Source organism: Musa acuminata, chromosome BXJ3-2 (genome assembly GCF_036884655.1).
Source record: "Musa acuminata AAA Group cultivar baxijiao chromosome BXJ3-2, Cavendish_Baxijiao_AAA, whole genome shotgun sequence".
Classification (NCBI taxonomy): Eukaryota; Viridiplantae; Streptophyta; class Magnoliopsida; order Zingiberales; family Musaceae; genus Musa; species Musa acuminata.
The window spans coordinates 26,056,117-26,075,422 of record NC_088350.1 but is presented as its reverse complement, the minus strand read 5'-3'; the positions used below and the strand labels follow the sequence as shown (position 1 = coordinate 26,075,422).

The 19,306-nt window shown below is 38.5% G+C and overlaps 3 protein-coding genes and 1 non-coding gene across 4 annotated transcripts; all 4 read left to right on the top strand.

Moving 5' to 3' along the window:
* Positions 1-686: 686 nt before the first annotated feature.
* Positions 687-12,043, top strand: LOC135631855 (nicotinate phosphoribosyltransferase 2-like). The gene is made up of 15 exons (XM_065139870.1): positions 687-1,109; positions 2,142-2,286; positions 3,321-3,440; positions 3,630-3,764; positions 3,860-3,921; positions 4,555-4,630; positions 5,020-5,121; positions 6,653-6,769; positions 7,275-7,333; positions 7,541-7,715; positions 9,553-9,687; positions 9,765-9,863; positions 10,083-10,191; positions 11,538-11,650; positions 11,729-12,043. Exons 1-15 carry the CDS (start codon positions 922-924, stop codon positions 11,804-11,806), a joined length of 1,713 nt encoding a protein of 570 aa, XP_064995942.1. The 5' UTR covers positions 687-921; the 3' UTR covers positions 11,807-12,043.
* A 917-nt stretch (positions 12,044-12,960) lies between these two features.
* On the top strand, positions 12,961-16,313 carry LOC103976047 (small ribosomal subunit protein eS10z). The gene is made up of 5 exons (XM_009391227.3): positions 12,961-13,062; positions 13,163-13,211; positions 13,304-13,586; positions 13,680-13,818; positions 16,054-16,313. The coding sequence occupies exons 1-5, from the start codon at positions 13,060-13,062 to the stop codon at positions 16,126-16,128; spliced, it is 549 nt and encodes a 182-aa protein (XP_009389502.1). The 5' UTR covers positions 12,961-13,059; the 3' UTR covers positions 16,129-16,313.
* Positions 14,415-14,511, top strand: LOC135632177 (small nucleolar RNA Z161/Z228). The gene has a single exon (XR_010494632.1). It is a non-coding gene; the product is annotated as a small nucleolar RNA Z161/Z228 (small nucleolar RNA).
* A 1,380-nt stretch (positions 16,314-17,693) lies between the features above and the next one.
* On the top strand, positions 17,694-19,113 carry LOC103976048 (uncharacterized). Its single transcript, XM_009391229.3, has 3 exons — positions 17,694-18,314; positions 18,388-18,573; positions 18,662-19,113. Exons 1-3 carry the CDS (start codon positions 17,820-17,822, stop codon positions 18,944-18,946), a joined length of 966 nt encoding a protein of 321 aa, XP_009389504.2. The 5' UTR covers positions 17,694-17,819; the 3' UTR covers positions 18,947-19,113.
* Positions 19,114-19,306: the final 193 nt, after the last annotated feature.

Here is a 19,306-nt window from a genome sequence, read left to right as displayed (position 1 = left end):
ATTTAAAATAATTTTATTCTTTATGTTGATTTTTGATTAATGACTTTACGTGACATTAGGACGGAGGAAGACTTAGTGTTCTCATTTTCTATTCAATGAAAGTATTATGTGAATATTAGGCTTGCATATACCGTTAGAAACTTTTTTTTTTGTGTTTCTAAAGACTTTATGTTTAATAAAAAATTAATATTTTATGTTACTTATTAGTTTAATTATATAATACACACTCCCCAAAATCCCCACAAATACAATCAATACAGTAATAACTTCGACCCGCGCCCAACGGAAAGTCAAAATTACTCACTCCATAATATTCCGTCAAACACGAAATGTCAAATCATCTACGCACGTCGAGATAAACAATTAGAACTAATTTGACGTCACATTCCAATATCACAAGATGATCCATCAGTGTTGATCTTAAAGCACATCAATGTCACAAGATGATACGTTACACAAAAGGTCAAACGATGCATTAGGAAGTCAGCAATTGGGAAGGAAAAAGGACGATTTATCTTATTTCGGACCGGAAAAAAAACAGAGCTAGTCACGTGGACTGACCCGTGACGTGGTCATTCCACTCTTTTGTAGGGTCCCACCGCTTCTTGGGTCTCTGATTGGTTCTCTAACTTCAGATTACCTTCCTGGTAAGTTCGTCTTCCGCGGATATCAGCCGGCCTCCAAGCACCACTAATTTCCAATACGCACCCAAACGTTCTTCCCTCCTTCCACGGAATACCCGTCCAAGCCTCTCACCACAAATATACCACTGACTCCGAGGAAGCTATAAATACCTGCGGCGTACCCTTGCCGTCTTCATCCGCTGCTCGTATCCTTCTCCTCCTCTCTCGCCTCCGTACTTCATCAGATCCTCCTCCGACTCTGTACCCGGGCGATCGGAAAACCCTAGCGAAGAGATCCATGGCGGCGCTTGCGAGCGGCAACGGGACGATTGACGCGGCGGCGACGGCGGAGCAAAGGGAGACGGCCCAATCGGCGCCGATCCGTTCGGCGACGAACCCCATGGTGACGCCGCTCCTCACCGACCTGTACCAGTTCACCATGGCCTATGCCTACTGGAAGGCCGGGAAGCATCTCGAACGCGCTGTGTGAGTTGCTCCACCTCCTTCATGATATCGGACTAGATTGTCCTCTTAGTTCGTTTGGGGATCAGACGGAGAATTCATTTGCTCTATGGTTCTTGTTTTCATTTGGTGCTTTATTGCTGAATTAGTCCTTTTTCTTTTTTCTTGTTCTCTTAAATGCTCTTTCAAAATATGCATAATTATTGACCCATTATCCGAAATGGAGTTGATTAGTTTCCCTGTATGCTCTTTCTTTCATTGGACTTGACTACTGTGTTCATAGACTTTCCCTTGTCTTCTTGTATGTGTCGGTTTGAAAATTTTCTGTTCTGATCGTAAGGTGAAAAGGGCAACCATTTAAATAAAGGATTGTTGGCTGCCTACTTTTGGCTTGTACTATGACTAACTTAGAGACAGATTTGTTGTGATACAAGTATTTGTTAGCGTGTTGGTTGTCTCTTCTCTAACACAAGGTATCTTAAATGTTCATAGATTAAATCGAGGTAGAGTATCGTCACTAGCTATGAGGTTGTAATGTAATTTCTATTAGGATATTTTAGTTACCACAATTGTATTTTTAGTGCATTAAATATGACCAACTTTTAATTTGCTGTAAAATGAATATATAGGATATTTTTCTGCATGACTGTCCAGAATATCTAAATACTCCCAGAACTTTCTAGGTTTCTATTGAGGAACCAATGACTTATCAGAGTAAGGTCATGATTTTCAGAGTAAAGTTGTTTCCTGTACTTCAGTCGATAGAATCTTTGGCTTCTTTGTTCTGGAATAGATGTGTTTTTTGCACTAAATATCTATTGAACTCTGGAAATTTTAGCACCTTGATGGCATTAGTATGTCAGATTGTATATACTAAAAACTTAACTATTTTGAACGTAGAAGATAGAAAAGTTTGCGGTTTTTGGTAAATCGTGCTTTCTGAATTGTAAGCAAGAAATTTATACTTCTTTGTATGAGAGATTTGTTTCTGAATCTTGCTTCTTCAAAAATGCTATGTTGGGACTGCATTTCTTCATGAATCTTAATTTGTTACAGGTTTGATTTGTATTTCCGTAAGAACCCCTTTGGTGGTGAATATACAGTCTTTGCTGGTCTGGAAGAATGCATTCGACTCATTGCCAATTTCCATTTCAAGGAGGAGGATATCTCTTTTATGCGCTCGGTCATGCCTACTTGTGAGGTATGGCACACTAGGCAGTTAGCTGTTAGTAAACTTTCATATTTCTTTGTTTTCTTAGAAGTACTCTTGAATAGTCACATTTTGATGTGCATCGTGTTTAAAATTTCAGAATACTGTTAATTCATCAATTAGATGATTCTGGTTTCTTTGGTCGTAGTTGATCTGGAATATTAACTTAAATACCAAGGTGGATAGATTGCATAGTGCTTCATGCAAGGATTAAAATCTCGGTCTTGTACCTATATCAGCCAATAATTAGACTGGCATTATCTTGTACTATGCATTCCTGAGTGCCAAAATGGGGTGGTTCCAGTCATTACCATCTGGAATACTAGAAGAAAAGAGATGGTGGGGAGAAGGTGGTGACATGAATGAGGAGCGGTGATGCTGCTGAGAAGGAAAAGGAGGCAGAGGCGGAAGATGACTGGCCAGTTGTTGATGGAGAGGGGGATTAAAGAAAAGTGATGATCTATATCCTTGGATAGGAACAACTTCCTTGTTGCTGAGAAGTTTCAGAGAGACAATTGGGATTTATGCATCCAATATGCAGAGATGGAGAATCATAAAAAACAACTAAACAGAAAAAAAAAGACAAATAAATGCAATTTACATGAAAATGAGGAAGCAGTTTCCTGTAGTACTAGTAGTTCATTACCAAGTTGTTCATATATTATACATAGGAAGGTCATTCCTTAGCTCTTCTTGATGTGAAGCCTTTCATTATCTTATTGGTTACATTGATTGGCATATCTGTTTTCTTACTCTGTGGTGCATGTCATTATTAAACTAGCACAACTTTTAGGCAACTGATCTGTTACAGCTAAGTAAGATGACAGTACTAAGTTGCTTGCTCTGTACTGTTAGCTGTACACTTTTAATGTGATGTCTTGTTGAAGTTGAAAAGAACTAAGTCGAAATACTATTTAACTTATGTTTAATGTTAAAATGCACAACGTATATCTTAAGTAGCTAAACCTTTGATTCTCCAGCCGGAATTTTATTCAAACTGATGATCTTTTTCTTCATGTCTCTAGGATGGTTTCTTTGAATATCTCAGAGAACTTGACTGCTCAGATGTTGAAGTTTATGCTATCCCCGAGGGTTCTGTTGTTTTCCCCAAAGTGCCTTTGATAAGGGTTGAAGGCCCAGTGGCGGTGAGTAACTGCAATGTTAACTTTGTGCAGTCTTTAACAATTGTTTTGATAAGCTGTATGTTCATGTGTTAAGATGTGTTACTGAATATTCCTGGAGGAACAAGTTATCGTTTTTGTTTTGACAAATTAAAATTTAAGATCTATGATGACCTTTTGTATTTTAAATGCTTTTCTGCTCCATTTATCTAGGTAGTTCAACTGCTTGAGACCCCATTTGTTAATCTCGTAAACTATGCCTCATTGGTGACTACAAATGCTGCACGACACCGATTTGTTGCTGGAAATACAAAAAATTTACTTGAATTTGGACTTAGAAGAGCCCAGGTGAGCTCTGAGCTGTATCCTCCTTTATAAATGGCCTTTTAAGCTTTTAGCATGTGACTTGTTGAGAAATTCTTCTCTTTTCACCTGATGCTCAGGGCCCTGATGGTGGAATAAGTGCTTCAAAGTACTGCTACATTGGAGGATTTGATGCAACAAGGTGACTTGTTTTGAAATATGCTACTGCTTATGCTGTGTGGCTAATTTTTATTTCATACATACATACATGTATGTATGTATGTATGTATGTATGTATGTATGTATGTATATATATATGTATGTATGTATATATATATGTATGTATATATATACATACATATATATATATATATACATACATATGTGTGAACCTGTTAACAAGTATCAGGCTTGTGAAACGTTTTGTGTTTGGAGGAGATGGCCATATTAAACATGTTAACTTGATTGATACTTGCTTACAGTACTTAATCAACATATATATGTTGTTTTGTGGTCAATCACATAGTGCCTTTAGATATGCATTGGTTGAAGAAATTATATGCCAAAAGCTCATTACTTAATATTTATGTTGTCATAAAGAGCTATTGTTTGTTTCTAAATGATTTTAATTTTCGCCATTCTTCTCTATGATTAAAACATGACATGAGAATTTCATGTTGTTCAGTGTTGGTGCCTGATTTTCGGACATTGTATGTTTAGTATGCCCATATATAAGTAGTAGGATAATCAAGATAGTAGTTCTCTCAGTTCTTCCTGAAAAGGTTGATATCAAATGCTTGTCTATGTTATTAATATTTCCTCATTGTATAAGCAGCAATGTCGCAGCTGGAAATTTGTTTGGCATACCCCTTCGAGGAACACATTCACATGCCTTTGTTAGCTCGTATATGGTGGGTATGTTCAGAAATTAACATTATATATGTATATTTTTGTATTTCTCCTAGACAATAAATGTCATCCATTTGTGTGGCAAAGAGATGAATTCCTGCATTATTTTCTTCACATATGCTCCCATACCTTTTATCTACATGAATTTACATTTTGAAGCATAGCTGTATCTTACTTGTAGATATCAAACGAGTTAAAATGGTTACTTGAACATGAAGCTTGAGATCAATTATCTTACAATAGAAATGATTAAATGTGTGTGATTTTTTGATATCTGTGAAATAATAAAAAAATATATTAGCAAGTTCTTATTATCACCACTATGTTTATTCTTTATATCTTTGCTGGAACTTGTGGTATCCAAAATCTCACTTATTAGGTGATTTTGTAGAGCCCTGACGAGATTGTTGACAAATCACTTCATAGTTATGATGGTTCAAGTACTTGTATGGATTTCCTTAGTCTGGTGCAGACATGGCTCAGCAAACTCCAGGTAGTCAATTGTTTAACTGGCATTGTTTGGTTCTGCTTCCATTTTTTTTAATAGTTTGGATATTGTATCTTTTGACTATAATATAGTGTTCCTTTCATTTGACTGTTATTATGTATGTATGTATCTCAAGATCATTATTTCACTGTGTTATCCTATATATTTTCACAATGATTATTACATAGATTATTTTAGTAAATATTTTTTATATTGTCTTCTAAACTCATGTTCTTTATTGCTTAATGCACTAAAACTGTATGTACTGATGTACTTTAGCATTTATTTGCACTTATACAATAACAAACTTTGATTACAATGTTGGGCCATGAATAAGTTGTTGGCTGATAGAGCTGTTAGAAGATTTCATTTGTATCTAAAAGCAATGTTGTTCTCTTAAATATGAACTTAGTATGTTCAAATGTAATTGCTTCCATTTTTTGCTTTATGCATGAATGGAGACCACATGCATGGTGTTATATTATATTTACGGTTATAGATACTAACTTGTAGAATTGGGTGGTAGAGTGGTCAGCCTATTTGATCTTGAAGGTCTGATCTTGCCAGGCTTGTAACTTATTTTTGGTAGACATTGTAGTTTTTGGCTGTAGGATACAGTATGACTGATTTACATAAGTGCAATCGTACAGAACTCACTGAGACTGACTTGCCAATTGCTATGTTCCTGAATCACCTGATCGAGTCTGATAAGATTTACACTAGTGTAGGATGCTATAATCAATTATCATGTACGGTTTGTACTTTTCTTTCTTCAATTATTGCAATCTTAAACTAGTTTGCTACTGAAGACTCCACAAGTTTCTGTACTAGCTTGCTTCTCATTCTCTTATGGGATTGCCCTGTGCTTGATTATGTTTGTGAGACTTCACGGGTAGAAACTACAGAGTAATAAATGAAGTGAAGAAGAGAGTTTAGCAAGCTCAACTTGTATAGTCATATGGATAATTAGAGAATTTTTTTTATATGCTAGGTCTTTTAAGACTTAGTAACATCTTTCTGTTCTTGCTGAAGCATTGTATTTTCCAGTCATGTAAATATGATTAACTAAAAGCAGAGCTTGTTTTGTTCAGCCTTTTGGGTCTCTGTCACAAACTATGCATTTGAGAGATAGATGGTTGTGTCTTTTGTGACCTGCCTATTTCTCTTCCTCCATCAAATCAGCTTCATCATCAAATGTCCTTGTAATGACTGCATGCGGCACACATTATTTAAAGAGTACTCGACTATTGTAATTCCTCCTAGAACTAGTTATGAGCCAAAGAAAATGTGGCCAATTCTTCTTCCTCAAATAGATTTTTTGTAAAACATTAGGGTCCTTGTTTCTCGATAATTAATGGGCAAATAGATGCATGCTCTAGCTTCTTTTTTATCTTTCTGATTCTTCTGAGTGTTGGTAATCTTGGTTGCTGCCATTAGCTCTTTATTGCTGTTTAGTTGCTTCTGAAGTTTTGCTTTGCACAACTAGGTGTGGAGAAGTGTTGTCAATTGTCTGACTTTCCTTTTTAATGCTTGTCAGTTTTCAGAATCACTGCATGGTGTTTTTGGTGAGACAAATCAAAGTGAGCTTGCTGCATTCACTTCATATGCGTTAGCTTTTCCAAATAACTTCTTGGCCCTTGTAGACACATATGATGTGAGTGAAAAGCTGTTGACTTATTTCTGTCATTTTTTTCTGTTATTTGTATTTCAATAATTATGTTGTCAGTAGTGCTAGTCTGATTATATGGTTTTAAATATTTTTACAATTTTTATATCCTTCTGTTTCAGTAATGGAATATTTGAATGAATTTGGTACTGCTAGTTTCTCTTTTTGGAAATATATTAATTTACAACATGTATATAACTGCATATTAATTTGACATGAAGAATATAATGCTTACTTATAAAGAAACACACATATGGTTTGGCTTTTCATCATCCAGCTACTCAAAAGTAGAAGAATGCCAACTTGGCCTTACAAAATTACATAGTATTTAATGGGCCTAACTGGTGAATTTAGGGAGTATATAATTAACAGTGGGAAAATGTTTCTGGGTCAACAAATGTCCCTATGATTGCATCAGTGCATTTAAGAAATATACGAACATTATTGTGTTTTTCTGATGTTTATCAGCTTGTTTCTATGACATTTTAATCAGGTTATGAGGAGTGGCATTCCCAATTTTTGTGCAGTAGCTTTAGCACTTAATGATTTGGGGTAAGTTGTGAAGCTTTTCAACTTCTGAAGTTAACTTCTCTTTTTAGGATCACCCATTCTGATTTCTATGGTTTATAGTCTGATAAAGAATGTAAATGCATTTGATTCTCGTAATGATTATTAACTTGTTATAAAACTCGTACCCACTAGAGTATGAAATTAATGCAGCTATTTTTGAATTACAAATATTAGAAATTTGTGATGCAGGTACAAAGCATCTGGAATTAGGTTGGATTCCGGTGATCTAGCTTATCTGTCTATTGAAGCTCGAAAATTCTTTCAGGCAATAGAGAAGGAATTCAATGTACCTGGTTTTGGAAAAATGAGTATTACAGCTAGCAATGACCTGAATGAGGAAACTCTTGATGCCTTGAACAAGCAGGTAATCTTCTTTAATTGCTTGCATATGGTGTGACAACAAGCTTAGTACATTATTATGAAATTTCTTATGCATCTATTTCATCCTAAAGATTGAATTGAAAATTCTCTTTGTAAAGTAATTAGGCCAGCTGGCTAGCATATCCATGAGAGATTTTGACAAACTCCGACTCCATTGGTAATTTAGTTTCTGATTTATTTGCTAGCACCTATTTCTACATGGATGGGGACTATATTTTTGTAGCAAAGGTGGCTTTTACAACCCTGTATTATCCAGTCACAATGAGGAAATGTAGGACTGTTGAAACTGCTGCATCTGGATAGGAATTAGGTAATCCAAAATTCCGAATACGTAGGATTTTGAGCAGATATGACCCTTCTATAGAAATTTATTTTTAGTTTTAGGAGAAAGAGCCTTGCAAAGAGAATAAGAGGGAAGGAGAGAACTAACCACCGAATTAATTGTATAAAGGAAATAGTAACCAAGTGTTTGGGCTTGGTCTTGCTTACTCTCATATATATAGAAGTTGTGGGACTGAACCAGAGGGAACTTTTTAATCTAGACTATGAATCCTAATAGTAATGTTTTATTTTATAGCAAAGCAGACCTATATGAGATGCATATTGAGGATTTAAGGCACCAAATAGACGGGGACGTTAGAAGCTCTATGAAATAGCTACCAAAATTGAGGACAATAGCCTGTCTGAGAGTAATTGAAAAGTAGAAATAACCTAATGTACTTGTATAGTTAGGAAAAGGACTCCCTTTTGGGTTGTGACTCATGGAGAGAAACTGGAAGAACCAAATCATTCTATAAATTACCGGTTTCAAGGGTGAAATATATGATGCCTAACAGAGGAAATGGTTAAAAAAAAAAGAAATGAAAATATATAAATGTAAGGAAAAAAAAAAGAGATCATAATGAGAATTATGTGAACTTGGTGGACCAGTGAAGATGCTTGTTGACCAGTGAGACTAGTGATTTCCTACTCCGGTTTCTTTGAGCTCTACTTTGCTGTCACCAGCATTCTCTCTGATCTCCCCTTCTTGTTTGACTACACTGTCCATATTAAGACGAACAAGGAGTGGTTGCCAGTTGTGAGGGCAGTTGGTGTAAGGGTGGATTAGGGCTGTAGTTTGAGAAAAGAGTGAAGACGAGGGCTAAGATTGGAGAAAACGGTGTATGGTTGTGGCTAATAAGATTTAGGTGATAAATATTTACATGGGTAAAGGCATATGTACTGGCAAAGAACAAGGTTATCATCACAAGAACATCAAATTATTCGCAATATTTGTTTGCCACTAAACGTGTGGTTGAGAATCTTTGATACCACACTTGAAAATTTTGTCACTATTGCCCAGAGTTTTGTTACAAGGATGTAAAAATTATTGTGTGGAAGAGATTGGGCAATGAAGCATTGCAAACAAATTATTTATTGTCACCTAAACAAAATTTAGTGACAACACTGTCAAACAAACATGTTTTTAGGGACGATTGTAATAGCCCATAGCATAAAACTTGTAAATAATGGATCATTTTCTTGTGGTCTTTGGCACCTAGAAAATTATGGCAGCAGATCAAGTTAATTTTGGACTCAATCTAGTGACTAATTAGCTTAAAAATTTGGAAAATCCAGATTGAGAAGTTTTTCTTTTTTGTAATACTGGAAGCTAAATAAATATTTTGACTCACTCGAGGATGTAAAGTGAGTCTACCAAGTCATAAGTTGTTTGGATCTGCAAATTATGTAGAGTAGGTCTGATATTTGGGAATGCTAACAATAATAATTAAGCTCATTATATGACAGTTTTATATTTAATTGTTTGATACATTTTGTAGGGACATGAAATTGATGCTTTTGGAATTGGCACATATCTTGTTACATGCTATGCTCAAGCAGCTCTTGGCTGTGTGTTTAAACTTGTTGAGATAAACAAGCAGCCCCGCATTAAACTCTCTGAGGATGTTACGAAGGTCTGGTAGCATGTTAAAGCTAAACCATAACATGATTTTACTTTTCCTGCTAAAGTTTTATTAGTTTTCTCCTCTAGGTTTCCATACCATGTAAAAAGCAATGTTTCAGATTGTATGGAAGAGAAGGTTATGCCTTGGTAGATATCATGACTGGGGAGAATGAAACACCTCCAAAGGTAAGTGATAGCCTTTTTCTGCTTTGTTTTCCCAAATGTCATCTTCAATCTGATCGTGTGAGTTTTAAGTTTTATCATCATATGGCACAATGGCACATATTCACCATCACGTACACGAACTCTTAAAAAGAGTAGCCTATATATCTATGATGATGAACAGATGGAGAAAAAAGATCTTTTGCTATTTGATTAAAATATTTTCTCTCGCACTATCTGCAGGTAGGAGAGCGTATTTTGTGTCGCCATCCATTTAATGAATCAAAGAGAGCATATGTTGTGCCACAGCGTGTGGAGGAACTCTTGAAGTGCTATTGGCCCGGGAGTTCAAGTATGAACTTTGTTCTGTAGCTTACTCTTAAGTGAGCTTGTTATTAGACGATTAGCTACTTCTCATTATATCAACATGCAGATTAATTGTTACTGACACAAAATAATAATTACCAAAAAAACACACACACACACACATTTCAGTTAAGTTTTGCATGTCTTTTTTTTCTGTAAACAACAATGCTTTCCTTTTCAATTTTATTAAATAAACTAGGTACATGTCATTGGGAAATTTTTTATTTTTGTATACATCCGCTAGATTTTGGTGGTCAGTGTTGTTGCTATCATTGTATTTATCCAGTCTAAGAATTTCTGACACTTGCTCAATTGGTGGCTTTTTTTTTGTTAACTGAAATGTGACATCTATTGATTGTCAAAGGCGGTCTGTTATTATACCTATTGTTTTCCTAAAAGTGACCTGTTATTGTACCTTGGAGAAGTAACCTGTTGGCCTTAGATAAGGTGTTGATAACGGTGGGCCTATGAAGTATCAGGGACACTTCCAATGCCTTGAAGAATTTAGTTTCATACTTCCATAGAGTATCACTACAATGGTCTGGATGCATTCTTCTTCGCTGGTGTTTTATTTATCTGCTATTCTGTTGAGGGTTGACATCTTCATGAACAACTCAAGAAATAAGTCATGCTTCACTATCATGGTCAGATTCCCTTGGATATCATCTCAAATATGCCTAGAGGTTGGTGATTATCATTGTGGTTTGTGGTACCTTTAAAGCTAATGGTCAGGTGCCTTGGTCATGGGACACATTTTGCTATTAAGATAGACTTTGTACTCTAGGACTTGCCTTGGTACAATAGTAAGGTTGTTCATTCGTGTATTGGAAGACTAGAGATCGAGTTATAGAAACAATTTCTCTGTAGAGCTAATGCTGAAGCCACCTCTCATTCCTTTCTTTGTTGTAACTTTATTCTCCATGCATAGTTCACTCAAACTTATGCTTCTTAATCTGTTATTGACTAGTTGTTTCAGCGCAAGTTGAGCAATTAGCTACTAGTGGAAAATTGAATGTTCAATGTATGCTTGTTATGTTTCAGCAAGCATACTACCAAACTTGTCCAAAATTATTGCCTGGTGGGTTCTCTGTGGCTTTGGATGGTTGTTGGCGGTAGCATTATGTTTCTACTGTTTTCACTAAAGCCAATGCTTTCTTCTTACTTGGGTTATTCTTGAGACAGTATATATATACATACACATATATATTGTGGAATTGAGTTTCCCCATAGTTGTACACCTGATATTTTATTGAAAATTTTGTTATATATTTCAGTCAAACTTGTTGAATTTATAGCATATGATCATCTTATTGTGGTCTCTGGTTCATGCAGATAAGCCAAGAGAAGATTTACCCTTACTCAAGAACATTAGAGATCGTTGCATGCAACAGCTAGAACAAATGAGGTCTGATCACATGAGGAGGTTAAACCCAACACCTTACAAGGTTAGTGATCATCTTGTGTAGTGTTTGCTCCCTGTAAAAACCAATTTATGCTGTAACAACCGCTGCATGATTGACCAGGTGAGTGTCAGCGGGAAGCTATATGACTTCATTCATTTCTTATGGCTCAGTGAGGCCCCAGTTGGTGAACTGCAGTAAATGAGGATAGTTTGGGACAAAATAAGGGATCATCATCCAGATTTTCCACCTCGTATATGGTATAGAAAATATGATGTTAAAGGTGCTTATAGTCGAGTTATTTATCCTCATTGATAGGCTGCTGTTGCTTAGGAAATTGCACCGTTTTACAAAGCCCTACGTTGGGGTTTCAATTTTTAGTTCAATCCTGTAACAAATACGGTTAGATGCAGTCTATTGGTGTACTAGTTTATGCCATTCACCATGTTTTTTTTTTTGTCTGAGTTTTGCGACTGTATAAAATTTTGTTTGCAGGGAAACGCCTGATTTCAACGAATCCTATAAAAATAGGATAAAGTTGTATGTGTATCATTGCATGTCGAGGGAGCACAAAGCTGGGCAAGCATCATATTCTTCCTGCTCAATCTGTGCTTTGCTCGTCTTGTGAGGCTGCTGCTACAAAGCTTATTGCCTGCTAAATTGCATCTTAAATCCTGGAAGGATTTGCTTACTTTTTCAAGGTTTTATTCTTTGATCATAATAGTGCACACAGATTCTGTGTCTTTTTCTTTGAAATGAGAAGAATCAGATTACTTCACAAAATGAGTACATTTGGCATCATCTATCCCGTAAAATAATCCAAAGGAAAAGTATACATACATATGAATTTTTGCCGATATCATCCGTCTTTTAGCTTGTTATCAATTAGTCAAAATTGGTAACGCTTTCATGCTGTTCTTTATCCGTCTTTTAGCTTGTTATCAATTAGTCAAAATTGATCATACTATCCTTTGAATGCAAATTCATTGGAATATCAAATTTCAAGAATTCATTCTATAGCCAAAATGTATGTCTGTGTTATAATATTTTTTATTTTATAATTTTTTTAATCCTTTTAAATATGATATATAGTTTATCTTTAAATATTTTATATTCAATCTACGATCGGAGGGTTTGATCCATTGGTTTATTCAAACTTGAGGTTAAATCTTTATAATATTATTTATCGAATGTGTCAATTAGTTTCGTCAGTAAAGTCTTTGATAGTTGTAAAATAAAAATTAAAAATTAAAAAAAAATTTAATCAAATATGGAATGCAAAGACGGTTCAACCCGCTCAATCTGAGCCGCATGATCCGAAGATTATCAACGGCCCAAAACTGTCTACCCTTCCTATTATAAACTCGTTGTGGATGAAAGGTTAGGGTTTCGTCGTCTGTTATGCTCCCGCGCTCCAAATCCCCTGCGGCAGATCTCTTTTTCCCCGTACCACTATGGTATGAATGACAATGCGAGAATCGATTCTGCTTTCCATCGATTTCTTCTCATTCTTCATCTAATCTCGTCTTCTTTTTTTACTTGAATCCCCTTTCTCAGATCATCCCCCAGAAGAATCGCCATGAAATCTGCAAGTACCTCTTCCAAGGTTCGCATTTGTCCTGATTCATCTGAATGCTGTCTCAGTTAGTGTTTTGATGGTTGCTGATTTGTGTTTGGATTGGGTTTGTTGGGATGTAGAGGGGGTGCTGTTCGCGAAGAAGGACTACAACCTCGCCAAGCACCCGGAGATCGAGGTGCCGAACCTGCAGGTGATAAAGCTGATGCAGAGCTTCAAGTCGAGAGAGTACGTGAGGGAAACCTTCGCGTGGCAGCACTACTATTGGTACCTAACCAACGATGGGATTGAGTACCTCCGCACCTACCTCAACCTCCCGTCCGAGATCGTCCCCGCGACTCTGAAGAAGTCCTCCAGGCCGCCGCCCCGACCCTTTGGTTCTGGCCCTCCTGGTGATCGCCCAAGGTACAATTTTTTCTTGCAATGTGAAACGATTCTACTGTTATTTTGCGGGTTTATGGATATAGTAGATTCTGAAACAATAAGAATGGTGGTTAGGGGTCCACCTCGCTTTGAAGGTGACCGGCCGAGGTTTGGCGATAGGGATGGGTACCGTGGAGGCCCTCGAGGAGGCCCTCCAGGTGATTTCGGTGGTGACAAGGGTGGCGCTCCTCCTGAGTTTCAGCCATCATTCAGGGTGAGCAATCTTTTATCTATTGTATGCTTGCAGATGATAATTGAATATACTTTTTGCAGATTGTGTCTCACGATCTTAATTAGTTTATCCTATTTTGACATATTATGGATGACGTTCTGTTAGTATATATATTTTTAATGTTGCATTCTATGCTTTGCTGTTGGTAGATCTCTTTTTCTGCAATGCTTTGAGGAAACAAAAAAGAACCTATACCTTCATCTATGAGTGTTGTGAACATGTTATTCTTTTATGGTCTGTGTGAAGAAACTAACGTGGACCCAAATATTGAATAACTTGGGTTTACATGTCTTTTATGCTCAATAGTATGTTCTGCCAATTCAACACTCATTCCAAAAGTTTTGATGAAGCAAAAGAAATAAATGGTTGACAGAATTGAAATTGTAAAAAACGGACGATACTAAGTATCGTGTTTGTCATCTGGAATCTGTAGTTGTTCTGTCTATGATAAAAAACGGATGATACTAAGTTTTCATTTTTTTCTTTTCCGCAACATCTTGTGTGGTTTCCCTTTTAGTTGTGATATTCGTAATCAAAATTATTTCTGTATATTCTTGGGTAAAAATTTATGAAGTATGAAGCTAAATGATGAGTGTGGATCTTTAAATCTCATGACGGTCATCTGAGATGCTTTCATTAGTGTCCAGGACGATGCAACTCCCATCTCTGATGGCTTATATATTAACTGTACAACTTCTATCTTAAGCAGCTTTTGGAAAATCTGAGGGTTGATAACTGTGTTGTGTACTGGTTGCAGTTATTGCACCAATATTTTCTTCAATGTTTTGTCATTATGGTTCTCTTAATAGTGCTATTTCCCAGGTTTGCTTCATGATTGAAGCCATCACTTTTCAGAGTATCCTATGCAAGTACAGATATCAACTGACTTATAGTTGGACTTCAAAATGTTTTTTGCTGAAGTTCTTGTTCGTTTCATATCAATTTGATTTTATGTTTCCTGAACTTTTATTTGTCAATGCTTGAACACTTGTTTCTGATGAAATACATTTTTGCAAAGATAAAAGCTGATTTTTCATTGAAGTTGCACAGCAACATGACAAGAAGCTTTTGGTGGTTATAGTGTTATACCAATAGTATTTAGGAAGTTAGTGGCAGATTGATTTTGCTTAAAAATATCAGTTGGCTTATTTTAAGATCAACATTCAACATCAGATTTTGCACTTAAGGCCTATTGATCATCCATTGTCTAGCTGGTAGGAGATGCACCATAACCACTTGTACTGGTTGTTGCATCTTATGATTAAAGTATGTCTCATGCTTGATTGCTACACTGTTTTTATTACCTATACCCCCCTTGATTGAGCATTCTGAAAGTAAAAGCAGTTTTTCACCTCATTTGGAATATCTGTGGTACTGAATAACAAATATGTTTGACCTGATGTCAGCACCTCCCACTGGCTAATTTTGATGATTTGTTAGACAGAGGAGACAGATCCTTCTCTTTATTCATTTCTTTCATCTCATTATTAATCAATTCATTTTTTTATGCTTGTGGGGAGATAGAAAGGAAAAAGGAGAGGGTCTGGCATGATTCTTTCTGCTTGTTGGCATTCATGAAGTTTGATCTGCTTTTGATCAGTTTTCCTGGTTCTACAAAAAAAAGGTCACCAACTGGACCATAAGTTAGCCAAAAAGGAGGGAGGCTGATGTTAGGGCTAAGAGGGTGGCGTGTTGGAAGGGAGGTTGGAAGGTATCTGGAGCCCTCAACAGGGTCAGTGATGCTAAGTTGGTCTATGGGGCAGTACCAAGCAGAGATCGGTTGAATATAGATAGGAGGATTATTAGTGTGGCAAATAAAATCAGCAACTTAACTGAACAGTACTTTTGGATATGATGGTTTTGAATTCATCAGGTGCAGTTGTATCATGAGGAAACCCTCGTGAGGTGGGCAATGAGTGTGTGGTAGAGTTGTTTAATATAATTTGGATTGAGCTTTATCGGATATGATACACCACCTTGTCGGTAACATAAGAGTTCACAATTTGGCTGATTAGTATCACTGTTCACTGGTTTTGACTTTCTTTTCCTTTTTGTGTCATTTTCTAAATGCCAGATTTTTCTGGTGGCCTAATCCAAGAACACAGTTGGGTCATTGATCACCAGCATATTTTATGTTTTAATGCTTATAATTGGTGCTTGAACTTAAATATATGATGACATATTTAATTTGATTGTATCATGTTTTGGAACTTGCAGGGTACTGAAGGTAGGGCTGGCTTTGGCCGTGGTCGTGGTGGTTATGGAGCAGGTGCAACATCGTCAATGGAGTAGATCTAGTCTTTCTGGCTTACCATGCTCTGCTTATACTCACGCAGTAGTTCTACTTAGATCGTTCTTTTTCCTGCTTTTGGACAATTTTGTCAAGTTCAAGCTTATATCGATTAACATATTGCTCACATGAACTATTCTTCCGAGACATCAATCGCAACGGTATAATAAATTGTTCTTTAAAGTTAGTCCATGTTGACATTTCTTGTCGTTGGCTTTGATGAGGCAGTTATGTGACCATATGATGCTACGTTCTGGCTTTCATGGATTTTTTTTTGATGCAGTGTGTAGGTTACCTGAAGCAGCAATCTTGCTGTGAGCTATACTCTGCAACTCTTTTGCACGGGTGACGAGGAATTCGTCATCGTTTAGTATCTCAGAAACTACCTTACATTGTTAATCTGATAATAAAGTTGACACGAATTTAATATTGGAAACACGTCTCAAGATGTCTTATCAGCAAATTTGCTCTCTCTTTCAATTTTTGATGTTGTAATAGGTTTACGAAGCATAGACATTGGTCACCGCCACTGAAAGTGGCCAGTTATGATCGAGGGCGTGATGTTTACACTTGTAAGCTAAGCTAATTGGTGCAATGGCTTTGTCTTTACAGTTGAGTTCATCTATATTCCGACCACGTATGGGTCACCCAGTTTGCCAGAAACCCATGGATGAACATTGATGCATACACAGCCATGGAGTGATGCTGCCAGAGCTAGTGATTACAAAGCAAGCAAGACTTAATCATGGGACTCTAGCAGACAGCTAGAGAATGTCAGAACTGGACGATCCATCGATGGTGGAAGCTGTTGATTTTGTTTGGAGCAGCGCCATTTGGTGGTAGGGAGGGATGGCCAAATCGTGCACTCGAAGTGAAGTGGCGAGCAACACCTATGTGAGAGAGACCGAAGAAGGTGAAGGCAGAGAAGTAACGAGGTTTCTTTGCTTCTTCCATCTTCTCCGACCTGACCACTTGGATAGATCTCGCATTACTCGGTGGCAATCAGCCAAAGCGTACTGCTACTTGATGCCATCACATGTTCCCCATGGGCAATGAAACCCTCTCTCTCTCTCTGTGTCTATGTGGACACGTGGAACCAATCTGGGTACTTTTGGTGTGGTCGGTCGGCATCAGTGGTTCTCGGAAGCTTCAATCCCGGTCCTACGGACACCATTCTCGTAACAGCAGTCGTAACGTGATCACATTTGATGTGTATTATTGTAGGAGAAACGAACAGCCACAGAACGGGGCATGGACTCCACGTAACGTGGTCACAGCGCATTTAGTAACTCACCAGTGATCCGTGGACCCCGGACTCCTTGGGGCCCACCCGTTCCTTATATATGGAACAAAATCTATACATAACGACCCCGGACTCTTTGGGGCCCACCCGTTCCTTATATATGAAACAAAATCTATACATCACGAGAGAAGAATAAAAGAAGACAATTCCTTCAGCACAGGGAAAAAGAAAGATGATTGATTATCTGAACTCGTTGCAGAAAAGTGTCACAAGAGAACGTGGGATGTCAATGCTTGCTTCCCCCATTAATCTCAGATCCACAAACAATGCTCTCTCTTTCTCTCTCTATATATATGTATTGTCATCAAGACTGATATTAAACCACACCCAGTGTCGCAGCGGGAAGAGATCAAGCAAGGCAGCGGACAGAAGCAGGCGGTCGCTGCAGATATGCCAAGCCACGAGATGGACGCGAAGACCGACTCCGAGGTGACGAGCAACGCCACGTCGTCCCCGGCTCGGCCGGTTTACTACGTGCAGAGCCCGTCGCGCGACTCCCACGACGGCGAGAAGACGACGACGACGACGACGTCCTTCAACTCCAGCCCGGCGCTGTCCCCGCCACGCTCCCACTCCTCCGTCGGCCGCCATTCCCGGGAGTCGTCCTCGAGCCGGTTCTCGGGATCGCTGAAGCCGGCCGGGGCCAGGAAGATCTCGCCCCACGACGGGGGCGGAAGGGGCAGTCGCCGTCGAGGCGGCAAGACGTGGAAGGAATGCGCGGTGATCGAGGAGGAGGGACTGCTGGACGGCGAGGAGGACGACGCGGGCGTTCCTCGTAGGTGTTACTTCCTCGGCTTCGTCCTCGCCTTCTTCCTCCTCTTCTCCTTCTTCGCCTTGATTCTTTGGGGCGCGAGCCGCAACCAAAGGCCTCGTATCATCATGAAGGTGACCGCCGCCGCCTCCTCATCGTGTCCTCTCTCCTTCTAACGATGCATGGCTGATTCCTCGCTCGTTGCAGAGCATCACATTCGACAACTTCATCATCCAAGCCGGCACCGACGCGTCGCTGGTGCCGACCGACATGGCCACCCTGAACTCGACCCTCAAGTTCACGTACCGTAACACCGGCAGCTTCTTCGGCGTCCACGTGACCTCCACCCCCATAGATCTCAACTACTACCAACTCACATTGGCTTCCGGAAACGTATCTCCATCACCACCCATCTCACTTGTGTCTACATTTCCTCTCAACATATGACTTGGTAATATGATGATACTGATTCTTACTGTAGATGAACGACTTCTACCAATCAAGGAAGAGCAAGAGGGACCTCAGAGTGGTGGTGAAAGGGCACCAGGTTCCTCTCTACGGCGGTGGTTCAAGCCTTAGCAGCTCGGAGGGGAAGACGAGCGGGCCCGTGGGGATGACCCTCGGCTTCACGGTCAGATCACGAGCTTATGTGCTGGGAAAGCTCGTCAAGCCCAAGTTCTACAGCAACGTGCAGTGCTCAGTCACCATGGACCAGACCAAGCTCAGCACTCCAGTCTCCCTAAAGAACTCTTGCCGGTACAGTTAATAATGAGGAGACATCAGAGGCTGCAAAATGAAGAGAAGACTCCGTGGCTCATTCACTCGAGTAATATTACTTTGTTCTCTTTCTTTGAGCTGTCAAGCTCTCAGAGATCTGAGCGCGCATTTACTCATCTATTCGATCTGTCTCTCTCCCCATTTTCCCAAACGAGAAGACAGCTATGGAACTTGTGTTGTTCGAAGTGCTATGGAGTTGAGAGTTTAGCTTCATTCTTACCCTTTATTTTGGATGGTGTGCTTGAGAGTGACTGAGAAGCATCCATGTGGTATGTGGTCTCTATTAATTGCTTCTTCTAATATGATATATATCAGGTAATAATATAATATACATTGAAGTTGTGACCTA

What these genes read in the sequence shown, in the direction of transcription:
- LOC135631855 (XM_065139870.1), top strand. Translation starts at nt 922, where the DNA reads ATGGCGGCGCTTGCGAGCGGCAACGGGACGATTGACGCGGCGGCGACG. An exon ending in GGGTTGAAGGCCCAGTGGCG is followed by an intron (nt 3,441 to 3,629) that starts GTGAGTAACTGC and finishes CCATTTATCTAG; the next exon opens with GTAGTTCAACTGCTTGAGAC. An exon ending in TAAACCCAACACCTTACAAG is followed by an intron (nt 11,651 to 11,728) that starts GTTAGTGATCAT and finishes ATGATTGACCAG; the next exon opens with GTGAGTGTCAGCGGGAAGCT.
- LOC103976047 (XM_009391227.3), top strand. An exon ending in CTGCAAGTACCTCTTCCAAG is followed by an intron (nt 13,212 to 13,303) that starts GTTCGCATTTGT and finishes GTTGGGATGTAG; the next exon opens with AGGGGGTGCTGTTCGCGAAG. An exon ending in AGTTTCAGCCATCATTCAGG is followed by an intron (nt 13,819 to 16,053) that starts GTGAGCAATCTT and finishes TGGAACTTGCAG; the next exon opens with GGTACTGAAGGTAGGGCTGG.
- LOC103976048 (XM_009391229.3), top strand. Translation starts at nt 17,820, where the DNA reads ATGCCAAGCCACGAGATGGACGCGAAGACCGACTCCGAGGTGACGAGC. An exon ending in GGCCTCGTATCATCATGAAG is followed by an intron (nt 18,315 to 18,387) that starts GTGACCGCCGCC and finishes CGCTCGTTGCAG; the next exon opens with AGCATCACATTCGACAACTT. An exon ending in TCACATTGGCTTCCGGAAAC is followed by an intron (nt 18,574 to 18,661) that starts GTATCTCCATCA and finishes TTCTTACTGTAG; the next exon opens with ATGAACGACTTCTACCAATC.